Below are 23,224 nucleotides of genomic sequence, written 5' to 3'. Positions count from 1 at the left end.
AATAAAAACTATTCATGCTCACGTATTACATTAATTTATTGATCTCAAAATATGAAGATACATTCAATTTCTACAGCAACAGAGTTGAATTGTGTGCTTTATAATGCCGACGATTTAACACTAGAGTACCACTACGCAGATAAAACCTGACAAACCAGATTCACGTACAAATTAGACATTAAACCTTCTTTGTCTTTCTGAAAGTAGTAAAAATGAAATGATAGAGAGCAGTCTTTCTACCCCAAGGTGAAGCAGTTCAAGAATCTACAATATGTACAGCTATCCAAAATAAACAATTCCCAAAGAACATGAAGAACTACAGATAAATTACTTAAGAACGATAGATAACATGAAGAATGACAGATACCTTAAGCAGTAACAAAGTCACAATAGAAGTAGACAATGTTGGCCAATGTAAACGACAACTATCATCTGGGTCCGTATTCACAAAGCATCTCAGATTAGGAGGGCTGATATAGGATCCGTTGTGTATTTTAGATCATCCTAGATCAGCACGCCTGCCCTGAGATGCTTTGTGAATACAGGCTCTGGGCAACTGTCAAGCGTAGTACTGCTCACCTATGTTGATCTCAGCAAAGCCGAACTGGAACGATGGCTGCTGCCTGACAGACTCATCAAGATAGCTACTGTACATTAAAACATCATCTGGTGTCTTTTTGAGTTCGTTGGGTTGAGGGGAATGGGGTACAGGGTTTTGTTGGTGCCTTGTTTGTGTTTATGTGTACTAAATACATCATTTATAAATTAACACATCGGATTGTGAAAACGTAATGTATAGGATATATAACAACGAAAGGAATACAAATTCTGCAGGCAAGAAATCTCAGATGGCTGATTTGTTTTGCACTAAATAAATAAGGCCTACATCCCAAACTGATGCTGGATTTTCCTTGGGTTCGTCTAACTAGGGACCGTACATCAGAAAATGAGAAACATGCTTATCTTATTAAAGGGAGACATGTCTGCTCACTGCAGCCTAATGAAAGTCCTCAGTCCCATAGCCACACCTATAAGAGGGTGTGTAATATCACAGGTGTGATGGAGTTTTTAGCCTGAAAGTCTGACCTGTTTGAGCGTCACCCAAATCTTCTACTCCTCGTCCATTGACCATAAGAGTTGGCAAGACAGCATAAACTTTTCTGGGACCAGGAAAGGGTTTCTATCCTAGTAGCCAGACCTGTTGATGCTTTAGCCAAAACTTCTAGCATTCCTTGTCATGGCTTACATCACAATAAATGAAAGAGGAATTGGCTAAAGCACAAACAAATCTGGCTACCAGGCTAGGGGTTTTTCATGATTCACACGTATGCTGAGAAACACTACGCTTGATGGTTGGGTTTGATGCATTGGGCGTACACAGTTGGAGACATTAGCTGGTGTGTGTGTGTGTGTGTTTGTGTAGATGGGGGGTGTTGGCAGAGCCTAGTGGGTCTCCAGTAGCCAGTCAAACAGGCTGGACAGAGAGCTGCCTCCGTCCTCCTCTTCCTGGTGGAGCTTACAGAACTGGATGACAGCGTTGAAGAGATCTCCGATCCTCCATGCCTTCTGAGACACCAGCTGCAACACCCTCTGGAACTGAAACATCACACTCAGCCAGATTACCATGCTCCTTGTGCACTGCACAAGACATGCAGATAACAGTGTACAACACACACACACACACACATACACATACACATACACAGACACACACACACACCTTTGATGTCCTCCTGTCTTTACATTTCCTGAAGTAGACGGCATGCAGGCCCAGCTCAGAGGCAGCGATCCACTGCAGGGCCAAGCGCAGCTCTGAGTCCACACACTCTGGATCCAAGTCGCAGTTGACCACCAGAAGCTCCCTGTGGCTGCTACTGTCCACTACTGGCCGCAGTGAGATGCCCTCTGCAACACACACAGGAAATACATCACGCCCACTTTCTGTACATCAAGCTAACTTGTACATCAAGCTGACTTGTAGTTTCAATGCCAAAGCTACGTTGAGGTCTGATGGCACATTGGATGGGTTCAAGATGGATTGGGTAAGGAGGGCTTGATACCATCAGTGTTGGGGAGTAGTGAAATACATTTAGTTAAACTATTTAATTACATTTTTCAGCAGCTTGGTGGTAGTTCAACTAAATTAAATCTTGGTAGTGTTTTTTTGCCATATGTAACTACTGGAACTGCACACCTGCAAAAATACAATATGGGTGACGTAGACAGGATCTTTTTCGGCATCAGACCTGCCTAATTCTCACTTGAAACACTTGTTGTGTGCCTAATTCTCACTTGAAACACTTGTTGTGTGCCTAATTCTCACTTGAAACACTTGTTGTGTGGCTAATTCTCACTTGAAACACTTGTTGTGTGGCTAATTCTCACTTGAAACACTTGTTGTGTGCCTAATTCTCACTTGAAACACTTGTTGTGTGCCTAATTCTCACTTGAAACACTTGTTGTGTGGCTAATTCTCACTTGAAACACTTGTTGTGTGGCTAATTCTCACTTGAAACACTTGTTGTGTGGCTAATTCTCACTTGAAACACTTGTTGTGTGGCTAATTCTCACTTGAAACACTTGTTGTGTGGCTAATTCTCACTTGAAACACTTGTTGTGTGGCTAATTCTCACTTGAAACACTTGTTGTGTGGCCAATTCTCACTTTGTCTTTAATAGTCGAAATGACACATTCTGTTACCGTCTAACTCCAGAGGGATCTGTTCTTGCAATTTGTAGTCAATGACATTTCAGATATAGAATTTTTCACAATGTAGTTTGGATGTAGTGAACTACTTTTTCAAGTAACTTTCGTTAAGTAAGCTACAGTTGAAGTCGGAAGTTTACATACACTTAGGTTGGAGTCATTAAAACTTGTTTTTCAACCACTCCACAAATGTCTTGTTAACAAACTATAGTTTTGGCAAGTCGGTTAGGACATCTACTTTGTGCATGACGCAATTCATTTTTCCAACAATTGTTTACAGACAAATTATTTCACTTATAATTCACTGTAACACAATTCCAGTGGGTCAGAAGTTATACTAAACTGACTGTGCCTTTAAACAGCTTTGTAAATTCCAGAAAATGATGTCATGGCTTTAGAAGCTTCTATTAAGGCTAATTTACATATTTTGAGTCAATTGGAGGTGTAGCTGTGGATTTATTTCAAGGCCTACCTTCAAACTCAGTGCCTCTTTGCTTGACATGAGAAAATCAAAAGAAATCAGCCAAGACCTCAGAAAAAAATGGTATGCCTCCACAAGTCTGGTTCATCCTTGGGAGCAATTTCCAAACGCCTGAAGGTACCACTTTCATCTGTACAAACAATAGTACGTAAGTATAAACACCATGGGACCATGCAGCCGTCATACCCCTCAGGAAGGAGATGCATTCTGTCTCCTAGAGATGAATGTACTTTGGTGCGAAAAGTGCAAATCAATCCCAGAACAACAGCAAGGATCTTGTGAAGATGCTGGAGGAAACAGGTACAAAAATATCTATATCAACAGTAAAAAGAGCCCTATATCGACAGCAAGAAAGAAGCCACTGCTCCAAAACCGGCATAAAAAACCCAGACTACGGTTTGTAAATGCACATGGGGACAAAGATCGTACTTTTTGGAGAAATGTCCTTTGGTCTGTTGAATCAAAAATATAACTATTTGGCCATAATGGCCATCGTTGTGTTTGGAGGAAAAAGGGGGAGGCTTGCAAGCCGATGAACACCATCCCAACCGTGAAGCACGGGGGTGGCAGCATCATGTTGTGGGGCTGTTTTGCTGCAGGAGGGACTGGTGCACTTCACAAAATAGATGGCATCATGAGGAAGGAAAATTATGTGGATATATTGAAGCAACATCTCAAGACATCAATCAGGAAGATTGGTCGCAAATGGGTCTTCCAAATGGACAATGACCCCAAGCAGACTTCCAATGTTGTGTCGAAATGGCTTAAGGATAACAAAGTCAAGGTATTGGAGTGGCCAACACAAAGCCCTGGCCTCAATCCCATAGAAAATGTGTGGACAGAACTGAACAAGCGTGTGTGAGCAACGAGGCCTACAAACCTGATTCAGTTACACCAGCTCTGTCAGGAGGAATGGACCAAAATTCACCCAACTTATTGTGGGAAGCTTGTGGAAGGCTACCCGAAACGTTTGACCCAAATTAAACAATTTAAAGGCAATGCTACCAAATACTAATTGAGTGTATGTAAACGTCTGACCCACTGGGAATATGATGAAATAAATAAAAGCTGAAATAAATCGTTCTCTCTACTATTATTCTGACATTTCATATTCTTAAAATAAAGTGGTGATCCTAACTGACCTAAAACAGGGAATATTTACTCAGATTAAATGTCAGGAATTGTTAAAAACTGAGTTTTTGGCTAAGGTGTATGTAAACTTCCGACTTCAACTGTATATTTTGCTTAAGGGTAGCTTAACTTCTTCCAGTGTGAAGTACTTCGTAGCTTGGTAAACTGTATTTTCAGAGTAGCTTCCACAACACTATACTGTAATATTGACCTAAAATGATTAAGTGGCAGCACTGCAGAGATAAAGCAGTGATATATTTACCATTTCGACATTTGAGTTACACATTACATTGCTTTTGAAGCTCCAGCATCTGGGGAATTAGTCACACCAAGTAGCTATAGATAGATAATGTGAGTGACTTCTACAATACTCAGTGTGTAGAGATCTTACAGTGAAGAGGTTGAATAGAGGTTATCACAAAGACGAATGAGAACAAAGATGAGACAGTAGGGGAGACAGCGAGAGTTGAGTTTCCTTTGTGACATATAATGTAGACAGTAATGACATGGAACTGAGACAGTGTGATGTAGTGTGTGTGTGTATGACTCAGACAGGGTGACGCTACTCACCCTCTACGTTCTCCTTGCTCTCCCTTAGGTGACCCTTGTCTGCCTCCTCACTGGAACAGAGAGCATGACCATTAAGACAATACAGTAGGTCGCGTTCAGATTCTCACATTCTTCCCTTAGGCCAGATTTACTAAGCATCTGCTTTTTTCAGTAAGGGATAACTGATAATAGACCAAAAACAAAGAAACATTTATCATTTTGCACCTTTCTATTGATCTTAATCTTTCTCCTTACCTTTTTGTTCTGTCCTGAATGTTTCATTTCCTTTATAAAAAAATAGGTGCAAACGCTTAGTTCATCTAGCTGTAAGTGTGAACTTATTCCCTGTCATGGATTTAAAAACATTGAATTAGTGTGTGCATGGGATAGGTATCCGGATGTAGCATCCACCACATTTCCTACATCGGTTGATCTCTTCATGAGTTGGAGGGAACAAGTACACACTTCATAAACAGGGTAGAGACTAGAGAGAGAATCAGACTGGAGCCTATGAGACTGCATTCTCCTGTTCAAAGGGCCTTGTTTAAAGCCTCAGCACTGTGTTGTAGGAGTGTTGTTTGCATGTCGTTAGGAGTTATCAGTTACCTGTTCACTGTGCTCTGACTGGGGATGTCAGACAAGCCCTCCAAGTCTGCCAGACCCAGGCTAGACGTGCTGCTGTTCCCGTTCCTGCAAATCCAAACAGAACTAAAACTCATATCCTGTCTCTTGAAAGGCGACATGATCAGTGACTTGTGAATGGAACGATAAGGAGCTGCGGTGAAGCGAGCAATGTTGTTCATTAGCTGGTGATTAACATAGAAACCGCAGCTGCAGCTGATCAGGATGGCTGGGCTGGAAGAGAGAGCCTGACTGGCAATGGGCCCTTCCTTGTGGAGATGAGGGATGTGGAAAGATTGAGCAGTTGGGCGGAGTGGGCGACCATGTCCAGTGGCAGCAGTGTCACCATGGTGTTAATCGGGGATGATGTGGTCAGGAAGGCAATAGCCACCAGGTGTTCGTTTATGCCACAGCTGTCTATGCTGGCAGGTAAAAGCAGCAAGCAGCACACATTTCATCACCACTACTGCCAAGCTGAAGCCAACCAGCCACACAGCCCTCCTCCTAGTCCTCTGGAGCCTAGAAACGTATCCGCCCCACTCTTTGTTATCTATACCCTGGTCTCATTTCTCCTGGCTTAGAGGAATGGCAGTAATAGACTTACTACCTCAGGTTTTTGGCTTGGCTCGATGTCAGTATGAGGCTAGCTAGTGGAACTGAGAAATAGCACTACAGTCGCTGAAGCAGGGAATGATAAAGCTAATGTTCTGTGGGCCTTTAATGTGTGAGAAGCAGTGTGACGTAATGCCTATGCTACTGCAGGCCCCCAGAGCTCTACACCACGCTGTCTCTGGAGTGGGGCTCAGTGCACTAGGTGAGCTCTCTACCAGTGAGAGGAAAGCCCCCGGTCATACAGCTATTCCACTGAATCGGCAAGAGCCGAAGACTGGCACGGGACAGCACAGAGTGAGTGTGAGCAGCAATGGGCTGATGAGAGGGCGACGGACGGCGAGGGCAGTAGTAGCGGTAGGAGCGCTCGGAGCAGTGCATGATGGGACGGAGCAGCAGTTGGTTGCTAAGGTTACTGACCCCTCGCTCAGCTGGATAAAACTACTGGTCTCCTCGTGGGGGTCGTCATCGGGGGCGATCTGGGACCAGCTTCCTGAACTGTCCTCACTGCTAGCACTCAGAGAGCGCTTGTTTTGCTCACCTACAGTGGGTACTGCAGCGGCCGCAGAGGGCACTGCGGCCCTCTCTCTCTCACAGCTGGGGAAAGCAAACAGCAGGGTCACCTACTGTATACACTCTTAGAAAAATTATTCATAAAGCGGTTCATAAAGTGAACCTTTAATGGTTTTAGTTAGCCATTTTGTTCTAAGAGTGTACATACGATGTGATAGGCTGGGAGACTGGGAGGAGCTCAACCCCTCTGATGTGATCTTTCCCATCATTTATTGATTTGGTTCTATTCTTGTTCAGGGGATACAGATTGTACATTTATTGATTTGGTTCTATTCTTGTTCAGGGGATACAGATTGTACATTTATTGATTTGGTTCTATTCTTGTTCAGGGGATACAGATTGTACATTTATTGATTTGGTTCTATTCTTGTTCAGGGGATACAGATTGTAAATTTATTGATTTGGTTCTATTCTTGTTCAGGGGATACAGATTGTACATTTATTGATTCTAGAATGTAGTTTAAAAAAAGGTGCTCTGTACTGTGGCTATATACATTTTACATTTGTGTTGGGACCATGAAATCCTGTTCACCACATATTACATACAACCCCCCACCACCACCAAGTATTGGCATTTCTAAAATATGTGCCCCTTTTATAGAGGATGGATAACCCATGTCCTTTGGTGTGTAAAGGATGTTTTGTATTTGTGCCTATCCACATTAATCATGAATAAAAAATGAAATGAAAGGCTGCAGTGTTGGCTGTTTCTTTTTAACGCAACAGAGAAACTGATGAATTTAAATCCTGATTAGATGATTGAAAGCTGCCAGATTCCCAGAGTGGGTTAAGGTGTTGTTTGTCAATGTCAATGAGCCTCACGTATTCACCAGGGAAAGACCCAGATGGAGATGAATTGTTCCATAATTGGAGTTTATTAACTGTTAAGTGAAAAACCAGCAAACCCTGCAATCAGTAAGCAGCTTAAATATAAATCTCTTCCAACTATTTTCCTTTTCATTTAATTTATTGCACGTGTCAATCCAATCTACAGGTATCTGCCAAAATAATGGAAACACTTGAGTAAATTAGGGATACAAAGTATATTGAAAGCAGGTGCTTCCACATAGGTTGGGTTCATGAGTTAAGCAATTAAGCAACACTTTTAGGAGATTCTGGAGTAAAATACCAAATTATGGAATTTCTCGTGGAAGAATAGTGTTGCATCCCCCCAATAGAGTTCCAGACACTTGTAGAATATATGCCAAGGTGCACTGAAGCTGTTCTGGCTTGTGATGGCCCAACACCCTATTGGTGTTTCCTTTATTTTGGCAGTTACCTGTATATGATACTATGTTTGTTTTGTCAATTACCTCCAAAGTATTTAAACCCCATTGTTTATTTTCCTTTCTAAACACTTCACTTTATATTTTATCTGCTCTATCTATTTGTGAGACCTTGTGTTGTCATCTACAGCATGTCGACGTGGTCTGCAAATGTTTGTCGCTTAGTTTATGAGCTCACGATGCGCAACTAATTCCTGGAACACCAATAAAGTGACCTAAAGTACTTAGGAAGTTTTCTGTAACCTCCTCCTTGTGGTGCCCACCTCCTCCAGTACAAGGCCTCCCTGCAGTGTGTATATTCACACTTCACTGGCCCCCTAAAGGCCACTCTCACGTTACCAAGAAGGTCTGTGTGAATCTTCTCACCTTACTGAGTCCATGTTACACAATTTTCCTCTGAGTGAAATGTCAGACCCAAATTACAGGACAATATGATGCCACTGTTGTATGTAGCCTGTGTCTCTTATATACATAATATACTGTATGTGTGATATACATTTCCATCCATATGTATTTGGACAGGGAAGTAATTTAAAAAAATGTGTCTCTATACTTTTTAAAATTTGAGATCAAGTAAAATGTCACATTTTACGGTGCCCTCTGTACTTATTGGGACAGTGAATCATTTTCCTTCTTTTGGCTCTATACTCCATACGTTTGGATTACAGACGCACAAATATCATACGCCCAAGACATTACCTCTTACCTCTCACCATTACATTTTTAGCATTTTTTGGGGGGGTATGATATTTGTGTGTCTATAACTTTCTCACTTATCATTATTCACAATTGATTCAGGATTATCTGTAATCATGGTAGAATCCACATTCATGTAGAAGTGTTTAGAAACATATTCTATTCTTCTTTACAATAAAAGTGACTCCAAAATGACACAATAGATTATTTGCCATGAGTTTCTATTGGGAACAAAATCATCTGAAACACAACCCAACAAAAACAAACAGCACATGAATCACAAGCTTGATGTAGTCATTGCATGCTATGAATATGGGACCAAATACGTAACTTTTTACGACTTTAATACACATAAGTGGATTTGTCCTAACTTTGTCCAACACTTTTGCTCCTCTAAAATGGGGGGACTATGTATAGAAAGTGCTTTTAAACCGTTCACCCGATATGGATGAAAACATCCTCAAATCAGAGCTGACAGGCTGCACTTTAACCTCGTAGTCATTGTTTTATTTCAAATAAATAGATAGGCTAGCCCAGGGGTGTCAAACTCAATCAGCACACGGGCCATAATGAAAAAAACGACTTTGCGGGCCAGACCTATGTACATCTTATAAGTGGGAATTATTTTATTTTTTTACGTGCAACTGCGACCCAAACTGGCCATTGTTTTATTTGAAAAAATTGATCATGTCCACTGATGTACATAGGATGATGTAAATAGAATTTGAACATTAAAACAAAAGAAGAGATAAGTCATATTTACCCAGCATTTGCTTCCCTGCTTGCAGATGTGCATAATATGATGCAACCTTAATCAATAGTATGGAATATCTCCAAATAACAAAAATGTAGCTATAAGTTGTTGTAACGTTTAAACTTAAAACATGTTTATTTTTATTTTTGCACAACATGGATCATCGGTGTGGTTGAATGCAGCATTGCTGTATGGTGCACTCAAAATGTATTGTAGCAGTGTAGCCACTCTAGGCTACTGCTCTAACGTTGTTGTAATAGGATACATGTTTCTCCTTTGCATGGTGGTTTGTTGCAGGTTTAGTTCTTTGGCGGTTCATTGTCAAGCTTTTAAAACCGAAGCCAGACAGCAACATATTAGTAGCCTAGCTAGGACTGTTGCACGTGGTCTGTACACTTTCCCTCTGCTGTACGCTGTAAACGGGACACACGGAAGCAATTGAAGTTGAATTCACCAATGCAAGCACATCAGGTAGTAATTTCATGAAGTAGAGGGCCCGCGGGCCTTGTGTTTGACACGTGTGCGTTAGCCTGTTAGCCACATTATTACTGGCTTGTGATCATTGCCCTTGCTAGTTTGATTATATTGACATTGAAACTTAAACAGTGCATCCCAAATTGGTGGCGAAAGCAAACAATGTACCAGGTCAGCTGTGATTTACAATCTGATTTATTTGGACTACCAAGAAATGTATTGGTGTATTGATGAATTATATTAATCTGTTTCATATCTGCAAATTAGTTAAAACTCTGTCAGTTCCACTTTAAAATAGTCAAAGTTTAGTATTTGGTTCCATATCCATTGCAGGCAATGACTAAATCAAGCTTGTAACTTGACTCGTTGGACGCATTTACAGGCTGTGTTTTGGGTTACACCGCGTTTTGGGTTACAAAAGACAAAGGAACCTCTAACAATGCAATGCTAAGGAACCTCTAACAATCCAAGTACTGTATCTAAGAAGGTGAATAAGCAGGACCATCCGGTTATTCTCTTCAAATCATCATTGCCTACAATGCTTTCATCACCCCTCTGGGATCACCGACACGGCTGATTAGCCGTCCTCAGGAGACCACTCTTCAAGAACTAGTGCAATTAACTAAGGCAACTCAGAAGGACACCGTGACCTCTTGTGGACAATCAGAGACATACACCTGAGAACGAAGGAGAAGGCCCTCCAAAGGAGAAAGCCCAATCAACCCTCCTCAAAAGCGGAACTCTTTCCATAAAAGCCTGGGCCCAACAGAGATACCCGACGAAGACCTTCAACGCGTAAATATACATACATGACTTCTTACCCCAAAGAGCGGCAGTCCGGGACAAGGTATTATGGTTATTGTGAGTGTAGTTCCCAAATGTATCCAAGTGTTTGCTTCTCTTTCTCTCTCGCTTTCTCTCTCTCTTTAACTCTCCATCTTGTGTAACAGGTGTCACATTGTGTTAGTCCGCCAGGGACTTGTTTTCATCGTATTAAGTTTATAATCAATAACCTTTACCGTGTGTTTGTGTATGTGTGTGTGTGTGTGTGTGTATCCTATGTTATCATATAGTTTGTGCGGTACAGAATAATTAGTAAGACTTGGGTTTGTGAAGATTCACGAAGTCTGTGCCATTCAGAATAAGACTGATATGAGGAAATGATTAATTAGTGACTGTTATGATATCTTTATATTCTTCAGTTAACTCAGGAGACGTTAACTCGTTAAACAACTTTTGGTGCCCCAAATTGGTGCCTCGAAATTCCTAATTAGTTCATTGTTACATAATTAATTTAATCTAATAACAATTAAACATAGTAGGGAATTATTCAATGAATAACAGTCATCACATTAATGCTAGTCACGTCACGACACGGATAATTCCAGGGTAACAGAATGATGCTGAGATTTTTCACTTTAAATGTATGCCAAACAAAAAACAATAATTGAAAAGTTAAACAAACCATAAAACTCTATGCACAACTTTTAACAATTTCCACAAAAAACAAAAAACATTTACTTGAATAACAGTGCAGATGCAAAGTTTGGTAACAGAATGATGGGACAAACCATTTATTTTTGTTTGACAAACATTTTAATCTGAGCATCATTCTGTTAGTGTGGAATTGCCCTAATCCAAAACAAACTGCAAATGCATCCAACACGTCACAAGCTTGATGTAGTGATTGCCTGCATGGAATATGGGACCAAACATTTTTGCTTCACTGTCCAAATACATATGGGGGAGTATATATATATATGTGTGTGTGTGTGTGTGTGCGTGTGTGTGTGTGTGTGTTTGTATGAATGTTTATGAGAATCTGCGTTTTATCCTGACTAGAGGCATGTCTATGCCACCTTGAAGATTAAGGTTAGCTCGAGATAAAAGCTGTAGCCTCCAACACAGCAACATGACTCATAACCTGGCTATGGGTCTGTATAATCCAAGGGAATTCACAATTCAAGGTGTTTCGGAAAATGAAAAAATAATACCATGCAAGTGAACGTTGTTCCATCATGAGCTTTCTCTCACTTTGTCTGTCTTCTCTCATCTTTCTTTAACTCTTTGCCCCCGTCTCTCTCTCTGCTCTGCTCTGTCTGTCTGTCTGTCTGTCTGTCTGTCTGTCTGTCTGTCTGTCTGTCTGTCTGTCTGTCTGTCTGTCTGTCTGTCTGTCTTCTCTCATCTTTCTTTAACTCTTTGCCCCCTCTCTCTCTCTGCTCTGTCTGTCTGTCTGTCTGTCTGTCTGTCTGTCTGTCTGTCTGTCTGTCTGTCTGTCTGTCTTCTCTCATCTTTCTTTAACTCTTTGTCACCTCTGTCTGTCTGTCTGTCTGTCTGTCTGTCTGTCTGTCTGTCTTCTCTCATCTTTCTTTAACTCTTTGTCACCTCTGTCTGTCTGTCTGTCTGTCTGTCTGTCTGTCTGTCTGTCTGTCTGTCTGTCTGTCTGTCTTCTCTCATCTTTCTTTAACTCTTTGTCACCTCTGTCTGTCTGTCTGTCTGTCTGTCTGTCTGTCTGTCTGTCTGTCTGTCTGTCTGTCTGTCTGTCTGTCTGCTCTCATATTTCTTTAACTCTTTGCTCTCTCTCTCTCATCAAAAGCAGTTTGAGAGTCTGCAGCCTTTGATAGCCTTGTGATTCTCTCATCCCCAGTGATGATGCCCCTTTGCTGTGAAGAGCTGTGAGAGCCTGTGTGTGTGTTTGAGGGTGGGATTGACTCACAGGGGAAATGTGAACTGAGAGAGGACTTACCTGCTGCGCCTCACCGAGGCCCTCTCAGCGCGCCACTGGGCTGTCCCCTCAGGGGGCGTTGGGTCCCAGGGGTGGCGTCCGGCTCTTTCCACCGGGTCCCCAGACTCAGGATCATCCCTTTGATCTGTCTCGATGTGGATCACTGGTACAGGGACCTCCCTGGGTCCCCTTATGGGGGGCCCGGCTGCTGTACATGTGCTGTCTCCGCCCCCTCCTGGTTGCTCCTGACTAGCTCTGCTCCGAGTGCAGCCAGGGCGGGAATGTTTGAAGCCCCTCCTCCTCTCCCCCACGGGCATGTGTTGCTGTCGCCCCACCATGCCACCTCCTCCGGCCCAATCCCCTTCCTGCAGGACAGACTTCCCGGTTTCCACGATGTCTGCAGCCAGGCGGTTGGCATATTGCAGCACTTGGGTCTGGGACTCTGCATCCACAAGGTCAATGCTGTCCTCCGGGTCCGCAATGATCTTGTTCTTCCGCATCAGGGACTCAATGGAGCTGGACCAGGTCTCGTGGATCAGCATGTCAGTGATCTGGTCCGTCTGTCCCCTCTGGTACAGACAGGAGTCAGACTTGCACAGGCCCGTGGCGGACACCTGAACTGAGTTGGTGGGGTAGATATTAAGCGTGTCCCCGTGCACATTGCGGACAAAGCCGTCAAAGGAGTTGGCCTTGATGGGCGAGTTGACGGTCAGCCTTGAGTCTGAGAAACGTCTGTCCGGCACGGAGGACTGGCGGATACAGAAGAGGGTTCTGGGTGATGGAGGCAATAGGCTGTTGCTCCACTCTTTAGTTCTGCCCATACTGTAGTCTTTGCTCTCCTTGTCCATGTCTTTGAGCATGAACCTGTAGAACTCCTCCGTGATGCTCTCCGTACTGGACTGCTTCGACAGACAGGACGTGGTCCTCACATTGAGGTGGCCGTTCTTCTTGGTGGCCGCCTGCTGCACGGCTGCTGCCAGGATGCTGCTGGCATTCTGCCCGGCGTAGTAGTCCAGGAGCAGGTCAAAACCCCGGCCCTCCATCTCCATCTGGTTCACCATGAAGCGGGAGAACTCATCAGTGATGCTCTCGCAGCTGGACTGCTTGGAGATGGAGCCTCCCCTGCTCAGGTTCTGGCCCAGCCGGCTGCCGGGGCCTAGGGTGTTGGGGGTACCCGGAGGGCCTGCGTCCTCCTCTGGGATGCTTTCATAGCTGGCGGCCTTGCCCCGGCTCCACCGCTCACACTGCAGCCGGCTGCGGGTCTGCTGGCCGGGCTTGGAGGTGTCAACCACATTGAGCTCGGGGCAGTTCATGATGCGGGCGGTGACCTCGGAGGCAAAGAGCGCAAAGGGATCAAGAGTCTGGGGCATGTCATCCAAGTTGACCGTTTCATCCACCACGCGGTTGACCAGGCACTCCATCAACTCGGGCTGTTCCTCAGTCTTCCTCTTGATCTCACTGAGGCGTGGTGGCCGGTGCTTTTTGGATGCCACACCGCCATTCTGGCCCTCCTTTCTGCGGAGGGCCGTGCAACAGGAGGGCAGCAGGTAGCTCCCCTCAGGGTAGTAGCCCGCTGCACCCTTCAGGGCACAGAACCACGGCTGCTTCCCGCTGGAGTTCTCCAGGCAGATGGCGGCCAGCTCAGTGGCCATGGAGACCACGGTGGTGGCCAGATCATCAGCGAAGTAGTTGACGGGGGTAGTTCTGGAATCTGAGTCCATCTTTAGGCAGACCAAGGTCCCTGTGGAGGAGGAGCTAAAAGAGGACTGAGGGGTCAGAGAAGACTGTCTGCTGTCTGTACTGGCTATCCATCTTTTCTCTGTTCCCAGTGATGAAGAGACCTGGTGGGCTAAGCTCTCTGGAAAAGTTTCTCTGATGTTTCCTCTGGCCTGCTGGCCCTGGAGGTCATAGCAGTCCTTAATAGAGGACGAGGCTTTAGTCGGAGCTTGTCTGCGCTGCTGCTGCTCTCTGATATGTGGCGAGCTGTGAGACTCATAATGTTCACTCTCCCTCTCCTCCAGTCCATATTTCACCTCCCTCATCCCGGAGTAGACGGGTGTCTTATCTGCCCATTGGGTTTCACAATTATCAGGCTGGCTGGAGCCAACGAAGCACTGTAATTGGCTTAATGGTTCCTTGGTGGTGGCGGCCGCCTCGTAGTCCCTGAAGCCGACATCACCCTCTTGTCTGTCAAACGACCCTATATCACATTTGGAAATGTCACCGATCCGCTTTGAAGTGAGACAAAGGATGTCGAAGAGCACATTGCTCACGCTCTCCTGCAGAAAGCCCTGGATATCAGTGACGTCTTTTCCTGGGCCTTCCAGTTCTTTTTTCTTTCTCGCTTTCTCGAATGCGTGTTTGAAGAGGCCGTCGGCCACTTCACTGATGAAATTGTCCACCTCCATCTCATCCATCTTGTCCAGACATGACTTATTGGGAGACGTGATGCCGTCCACAATCCTGTTGTGGGTGGACTCCAGTAGATGGGCCACACTCTTGTAGTCCTGGGGCTGAGCCAGCACCCCTGCTGCCTCCTTGTGAAGAACTTCAGCAATGCTGGTGCGGAAGGCCTCGATGCTGGTCCCCTCGGCCACACTGCAGTGGAGGGTGATAGCTGTGGTGGTCTGCGCTGCAGATAGGAGCCCCACGGAGGCGGCCGAGTAGACCTCGGTGGTGGAGTTGTCTTCTGACTCGCAGACCACTTCCCCGGCCTCTTCAGCTAGCTCCACCACAGCCACCGCCCCCGCCACCTGGGCCATCCCGCACATGGCTGAGGAGAAGGAGTAGTCAGTGCCCTCATGGTCCCTCTGTCCCTCTCTCTCCATGTCCCCCTCTGTTGGCTCCATTGCCAGCTGCTCTGCTACCTGTGGGCTGGAGATGGTGCCGATGACACTGGCAGCGCATGCCAGGGCCCGCTGCAGGGGTTTGTTGGGGTGGCGTCCAGTGGTAGTGGTGGTAGGGAGGAGGTCATGGGTCTCTGGTCCGTGTTCCGCCGGTACCTGCCTGGCAGTACCACCATCACCACCAACACCATGCTCCAGAGCCGCGTGAGAGGCTTGAGTACCCAGCCACTCTGGCAGGCCCTCGCAGCTATCCGGGCTCTGCACTATGACGATCTTGGGGAGCTCGAAAGAGCAGGCGCGTGCCCGACAGGGCTCCTCTGCTCCTGTCCGGGCGAGGCCGGTGGGGGGGTGGCTGCCGGGGGACATGCTCACAGCGGCCTCAGGAGCGAAGGATGGTTCGTCCTGAGACAGGCTGATGAAGGCATCCTGCAGTACCGACTCGGCCAGGTTGGTGGCATAGTGACCAGCCGACTCCTTGGTGTGATGACTGCTAGCTCTCGCCGGTGCCCTTCCTCCTCGTTTCTTGGTGGCTGGGGGGGCGCTGATGGTCACCTCGGACTCCTCGCTGTCCTGCCACTGATGCTGGCCCAGGTGTCCCCTCTGACACGCTGGTCTGTCGCTGTGTGCTACATCTGACAAGTCCTCTGCCACATCACTGCACTCTGGCTCTGAGTGGAGAAAGAGAGAGAGAGGCATGTCCAGACCTGTTAGAATATACTTACCTCAAATTCCCAATGTGCCAGAGCAAGAGCGATGACAACCCAGCTCTGGTTTAACCAAGCTAGCAATAACACCAGACTTTCACTGAGCAGCATTTACCCACTCAAACGTGACTATAGCTACCAACCAAACCCTAGCTGGTCCCAGTTATGTTTGTGCTGTCTTACCAATGACCATAAGAGTTGGCTACACAGGCTATAATACAACACAAACAGATCTGGGAACAGGCTAACTTACCCCCATGCAAAGTAAGAAAGAGCAACCTCCTATCCGAGGCTTGATCTGATAATGAATATTACTGGTACATTGACTCAAAGGAGACCATTCACACAGTGTTGGTTCTAAATTCATACAGGCAGGGATGGGAACAATACAGATACGAAATGCAATAAAGATCAATGTATCAAAATAAACAACAAAATACTGCTTTGTAATGTATTTAATTAAAATACTAAAATACATTTGCAAGTAGCCGGCCCGAAGAACAACAAAATTCTCAGTATCGGTTACAAAATCATTTTTACTTGCAATGACTCTGATATCTTGTTGTTTAACTACCTTAGTTGTGCAAGTCACCTTGGATAAGCGTGTCTGCTAAATGACCAAAATATAAATGTATATGTGAAAATGAACAAACCAAAATGAACTGCAATGCAGGCTGTTTATTGTTTCGGGGCGGAGCTCATTAGAATAACACTCAGCATGCTTTGCAATTGTTCATTTTTACATATACATTTATATTTAGTTCATTTAGCAGATGCTTTTATCACACTATAGTGCTCTCAGACTTCTGATACCAATGTAGGGTGAAAGGGGGGCCACAAAATGTGAACCGTTATAAATTACAGTATTTTGAAAATACAAAATACATTGTAGTGTAATTCAGCCCATTGTAATTCAAATGACAAAATACTCATAAGTAATTCGAATAAGTATTCCAAATACATGTAACAGAAATCCTGCCCATCTCTACTCACAGGAGATTCATATTATAGATAAGGGGAGACTTGTCACTGTGCAGAAAAGCACAGCCAAACTCAGGGCCATATACTATTAATCTCAATCATGACAGGCATTGATCTATTCTACTGTATGTGCCCTCAGCAGCACGGCACACCATGCGAGGCACAAATGCTCTAAGGAGCTACACAGCCAGCCAGCCACAGAGAAGTGTTTTTACAGATGAAGACTGACAGGCACGAGAGAACAAGAGATCAACAGCTGAATGCCTGTCGTTCCCTTTTGAAACGAGACGAGGGACATCTTCAGTGGTAAGAATAGTATTCAAGGAGCATGTAGACTATTTGTGATTCGGAAAGTATTCAGACCCCATGACTTTTTCCACATTTTGTTACGATACTTTGTCATTATGGGGTATTGTGTGTAGATTGGTGAGAATTAAAATGTTAAAAAATCCATTTTAGAATAAGGCTGTAATGATATTTTTTTTGTGAAAAAGTCAAGGGGATCTGAATACTTTCCGAGCGCACCTATACATTGACCTGTTTTGAGAGTAGGCTACTGAATAATGTATAACCTTACAAAAATGTCAGATTTTTCCTCCCAAAAGGAGTGCTTCACAGTAGTATATTTGTAAATAATAAATGGTGTATCCTATTTAGCAGACACATTTGTCAAAAGTGAACTAGAACAGTAACTGAGATCGACATTTTCGTATTTGCTATCCTCATGCTCTTCAAACTGAGCCACATAGGACTACATTACTCTACTTTAATATTCACCACATATGTCAGTCAAATACAATGAACTCAAATATAGTACATGGGTATTCAAAAGGATCAGTATTAATCACCATTTCGTAAGCCGTCATCCTCGCTGTCATCCCCCAGGTGTTCTGAGGCAGTGAGGAAGTCCTCCTCTATGGATGAAAAAGAGCGGTTGGTGTCATCATCCAGCCTCTGCCCTGCCATCATCATCCCCTGGGACCCCTGCCTCTCCTGACCCCACTGTAGCCCGATTAGGAACTTGTTGATCTCATAGATGATGCTGGTGGGCCGCCGGCCCCCAGCACACTGGACCAGGCACACATCTGTACCCCTCTGGCCCTGGAGACAATACACACACACACGCAGGAACAAATAGGCACACACACATTTTTAGAATTTTTATATGTTATATTTTTATTACCCCTTTTTCTCGCCAATTTCATTATATCCAATTGGTAGTTACAATCCTTTCCCATCGCTGTAACTTCCGTACGGACTCGGAAGAGGCATAGGTTGAGAACCGTGTGTCCTCCGAAACACAACCCAGCCAAGCCGCACTGCTTCTTGACACAAGGCTCGCTTAACCCGGAAGCCAGCCGCACCAATGTGTCGGAGGAAACAGCGTACACCTGGCGACCGTGTCAGCATGCATTGCGCCTGGCCCGCCACAGGAGTCGCTAGTGCGCGATGGGACAGGAACATCCCTGCCAGCCAAACCCTCCCCTAACCCGGATGACGCTGGGCCAATTGTGCGCCGCCCCATGGGTCCCCCGGGAAAGAGTTCAATAATTGATGCATTCTACCTTGTCTGCCCGTGTAATACTCAGAGCAGATCAGACAGTGGATGGATTTGGGATGGAGGGATCTCAACAAACCATTAATATAAAATGACATGAAGTGTGTGTGTGTGTGTGTGTGTGTGTGTGTGTGTGTGCGTGCGTGCGTGCGTGCGTGCGTGCGTGCGCGTGCACTCACCTGTGTGTGGGTGGGGTACTGGTGAGGGTGAGAAGGGTCTGGAGTCTCCAAACCGCCTAGCAGCAGGATCTCGTTCACCTTGGGCTGTCGCACACTCAGAGAGTCGACCAGCTTGGGAAGGTCTGGAGAGATTGAGGCCAGTTTCTAGAGGAGAGAGGGACGTCGCCCACAGTCACAATGACAGGCACACAGGCAGTCATCATCAGAACAAACCTGCTAATTACCTAAACAAATCAACCCCTCTTACCCAGGCTAATTATCCCGAATCCATGGCAACAGAGCCAGTGTTTATGATAGTTAAGAAAGACTCTGGGGGAACGGGAGGAGGGGAAAGGAGAGGCGAGGATAGAGGATGAGAGAAGGAGCAGAGTTGTTAATGGGTAGGGGGAGGAAAGGGGAGGAGGGAGTAAAGGAGATGAGATGAGGAGGGAGGAGAGGGAAGAGAGGATATGAGAGGAAAGCATGGGTAGGGGGTAACAGAGAGATGACAAGAGAAGAGGGGACCCAGCACACCTTGACGCAGCTGTTGTCGTGACGATCCACCTTCTGCTGGTCCAGATTCACAAAGCAGATCTGCAATAAGAGGGAAAAAGCTTCAGAACAGTGGTAATGTGAAGCTCCAAAAAAACATAGTGAGACCTGAGAGGTTAGCATCAAATAGTCCAGAATACTGACTGTGATGTAGCCAACCTTACTCCCCATTCCAATGACTTGACTTTACCCAGATAAAAGCATGATTACTCGTCTGACAGAGGAAGCATTCATGCTGTGTTAGCCCTCACTGGCCATTACAAGGCTCAAGCAGGACGTGATTTTGGAGGTATGGCAACGCGCGAATAAGCAGGACACAACAGGGCTAATTGGCACCCAGTCAGTCAGTACCCAGGGAGCGAGCGACAGTCCCTACATACAGACTGATATAATTTTACTGAATTGGTCCCAAATTAAACCCTATTCCCTATATAGTGCATTACTTTTGACCAGACCCCTATTAGCCCTGGTCAAAAGAAGTGCACTACAAAGGGAATAAGGTGCAAATTGGAATTCAAAATAATTTCACTGATTGCTTTGCCATTGTTCATTCTGGGGTGGGTTTTCCAAAGCCTTCATAGTTGCATAGGTATGTTATTTCACTTGCTGACCCAGACTATAGAACAGCAAAGTACTGCGAATGTCGTTTGTACACGCAAAGATTGGCCGCACTGTCAAACTCTTTGATTTTCATAAGTGTGACTCTGTCGTGCCAGTGCGGCTGGGTTGTGTAGAGAAAGTATGTAAAAGTACAGTTACAAAGGCTTTGGGGAAGTTTTAAACAATAATTGAGTTAATTAGAAAAGGGGAGTGAGGCATAGCCCTTGGTTGGGCACTTACCAATAAACAGATAGTTTCCCCCCCCCTCCCCGTTAGCTGTAACACACTATATAACCAGTTCCTATCTATCCAGTTCTCTCTATCTATTCAAAGCCAGATGAACTTAGAGTGGCAAAGAAAAAGTATGTGGACCCTTTGGAATTTACTGAACTTCTGCATAAATTGGTCATAAAATATGATCTGATCTTCATCTAAGTCACAACAATAGACAAACACAGTCTACTTAAGCTAATAACACACAAATTATTGTATTTTTCTTGTCTATATTGAATACATAATTTAAACATTCACAATATAGGTTGGGAAAAGTATGTGAACCCCTAGGCTAATGACTTCTCCAAAAGCTAATCGGAGTCAGGGTTCAGCTAACCTGGAGTACAATCATTGAGACGAGATATTGGTTAGAGCTGCCCTGCCCTATAAAAACACTCACAACATTTGAGTTTGCTATTCACAAGAAGCATTATCTGATGTGAACCATGCCTCGAACAAAACAGATCTTGGAAGACCCAAGATTAAGAGTTGTTGACTTGCATAAATTCTGGAAAGGGTTATAAAAGTATCTCTAAAAGCTTTTATGTTCATCAGTCCACGGTAAGACAAATTGTCTATAAATGGAGAAAGTTCAGCACTGTTGCTACTCTCCCTATGAGGGGCCATCCTGCAAGAGAACAGCGCAGAAAGCTCAATGAGGTTAAGAAGAATCTTAGAGTGTCAGCTAAAGACATAAAGAAATCTCTGGAACGTGCTAACATCTCTGTTGACGAGCCTACGATACGTACAACACTAAACAAGAATTGTGTTCATGGGGGGACAATACGGAAGAAGCCACTGCTGTCCAAAAAAAAAAACATTGCTGCACATCTGAAGTTTGCAAAAGTGCATCTGGATGTTTCACAGTGCTACTGGCAAAATATTCTGTGGAGATATTACTGTTGAGTTGTTTGGAAGGAACACACAACACTATGTGTGGAGAAAAAAAGGCACAGCACATCAACATCAAAACCTCATCCCAACTGTAAAGTAAGGTGAAGGGAGCATCATGGTTTGGAGCTGCTTTGCTGCATCAAGGCCTGGACAGCTGGCTATCATCAACGGAAAAATCAATTCCCAAGTTGATCAAAACACAGGCACACACAACTACAGAAAACGTTGAGGTTATAAAAAGTAGGATCAACCAGTTATTAAAACCAAGGGTTCACATACTTTTCCCACCCTGCACTGTGAATTGTTACACGGTGTGTTCAATAAAGACAATAAAGACAAGCAGACTGTGTTTGTCTATTGTTGTGACAGATGAAAATCAGAACAAATTTTATGACCAATTTATGCAGAAATCCAGGTAATTCCAAAGGGTTCACATACATTTTCTTGCCACTGTACATACCAGGTCCATCTCTCCAAACCCAATATTCTGCCCCCACGCTTCAGCCAGAGAACATATTATATATATTTTCTAGAGAGGAGAAATAAACAATTTCCTGTATTAATCAACATACCAATCATTGTAAATCCCAGCGGTTGATACAACCTCCTTGATCATCGTACATACCCTCTCTGATGTACGTCATGCTGAAAGCCCTCAAAGCTCAAAGAGCTTAGCTACCCACAATTCATATGGTTTCTGTAAGAGCTATTCTTTATGATTAACTTCCCTATGTGACTCAATTAAGTAAAAGAACAAACGCTTGTGGGGTCCATCTTGTAGGCCTCTTATCTCTCCTCACACATGTCAATTAGGCTAATATGACTGTCTGGTTTGCCTGTAGGCTATATTCAGCATCTTATTCCCCTGCTCCCCACCATGTTTTCCCCCCTTCCTCTTTTCTTTTCTGTGGCACTCGTGTCCATGTTCCATGGTAATGGGTCTTCTCGGGGGGAAGAGGGCATGTACGCTTCGGACTAACATCAAAAGAGAAGCAGAAGGAGAAATACAAACAGAGGTAAATGATGCAGCGACTGGAACTGGGTCGAATGGCCCAATCAGCTTAGAGATCAAACTGTTTTGTCTGACAATCCGGCTGAATCTGTAGTTTGTTACTCTGTGACATCATGGATGTTAGTCTCTGTAATGAGTGGATTAGATTTTCTTTTCAATTTCCCTCTTTTACAAATGAATCTTGCACTTTACCCATGTTTTCTACATCATTTCTGCCTATTTCATGGATCTTTTATAAAAAGTAGCCTATAGGATGAATCAGTGAGCTAACCACCCCAAAGCTGAAAAGGGGACAGAATTAAACGGAGGAAACAAAACGGCGGTAGCAGCTTGAAAATTGGAGTGGCGCTCTTTATCAGGAGAGTCAAAATGTCCACCGGAGTGAAACAACACAGAACATTGCAATTTCACCATTTCACCCTTGTTTACATTATTACATACATATCATATTCAGACTTTTCCCTACTTTCTTTTCAAGAAAGCCCACTCTGGTAGTGGTGTAACCTATTTTGAAGCTATCTTATTATAAAGGTGGTTCTATCAAGCCCGTGCGAGCTGAGGTGCTGTGAAGGTTATCACATTATTTGGGCTTATTGTGTCTTCCACGCAGGTCAAAGCAATTGCAGAGAAAAGTAAGGAGATGACTGTTGAAGAATGAGAAAGAGCGAGGGAGAAACAGTCAAAAAAAATTAGGAGATATAGTGCCCTTCCCAAGGACAAAATCATTTAGCCATCACCATTAGGTGGGGGTGGCAATAGTCTCCAAAAATGAGCTGTTTCTGCAAGGTAGAGAACACTATTATCTTTATTACGATATTGTGTTGTATCACTAAATGACATATTTTATATTTAAAATCATTACTGCCATGGTATTTTAATGGTTTCATGAGAATGGCCTTCGATGCAGAGTTGCAAAAAAAAGTCATATCTCAGAATGGCAAAAGAACATAGACACTGGACAGAGGAACTCTGCCTAGAAGGCCAGCATCCTGGAGTCGCCTCTTCACCGTTGACGTTGAGACTGGTGTTTTGCGGGTACTA

At 44.4% G+C, this 23,224-nt stretch overlaps 1 protein-coding gene across 2 annotated transcripts in view; it reads right to left on the bottom strand.

Annotated features, from left to right (window-relative positions):
* Window positions 1-18: 18 nt before the first annotated feature.
* LOC135552771 (A-kinase anchor protein SPHKAP-like) overlaps window positions 19-23,224 on the bottom strand; it is an 80,223-nt gene continuing 57,017 nt past the window's right edge. For both annotated transcript variants that reach the window (XM_064984594.1, XM_064984595.1), the window contains exons 4-11: window positions 19,387-19,446; window positions 18,874-19,017; window positions 17,985-18,237; window positions 12,627-16,119; window positions 5,474-5,557; window positions 4,889-4,938; window positions 1,721-1,905; window positions 19-1,596 (exon numbers count right to left, since the gene is read on the bottom strand). In XM_064984594.1, coding sequence (XP_064840666.1) covers window positions 1,444-1,596; window positions 1,721-1,905; window positions 4,889-4,938; window positions 5,474-5,557; window positions 12,627-16,119; window positions 17,985-18,237; window positions 18,874-19,017; window positions 19,387-19,446 — 4,422 coding nt within the window. In that variant the 3' untranslated portion in view covers window positions 19-1,443. The remainder of the gene's footprint in view (window positions 1,597-1,720; window positions 1,906-4,888; window positions 4,939-5,473; window positions 5,558-12,626; window positions 16,120-17,984; window positions 18,238-18,873; window positions 19,018-19,386; window positions 19,447-23,224) is intronic.

The sequence above is a fragment of the Oncorhynchus masou genome, chromosome 13 (genome assembly GCF_036934945.1).
Source record: "Oncorhynchus masou masou isolate Uvic2021 chromosome 13, UVic_Omas_1.1, whole genome shotgun sequence".
In the NCBI taxonomy this organism is placed as follows: Eukaryota; Metazoa; Chordata; class Actinopteri; order Salmoniformes; family Salmonidae; genus Oncorhynchus; species Oncorhynchus masou.
The sequence above is the reverse complement of the archived record's forward strand: the minus strand, read 5'-3'. Positions and strand labels throughout refer to the sequence as shown.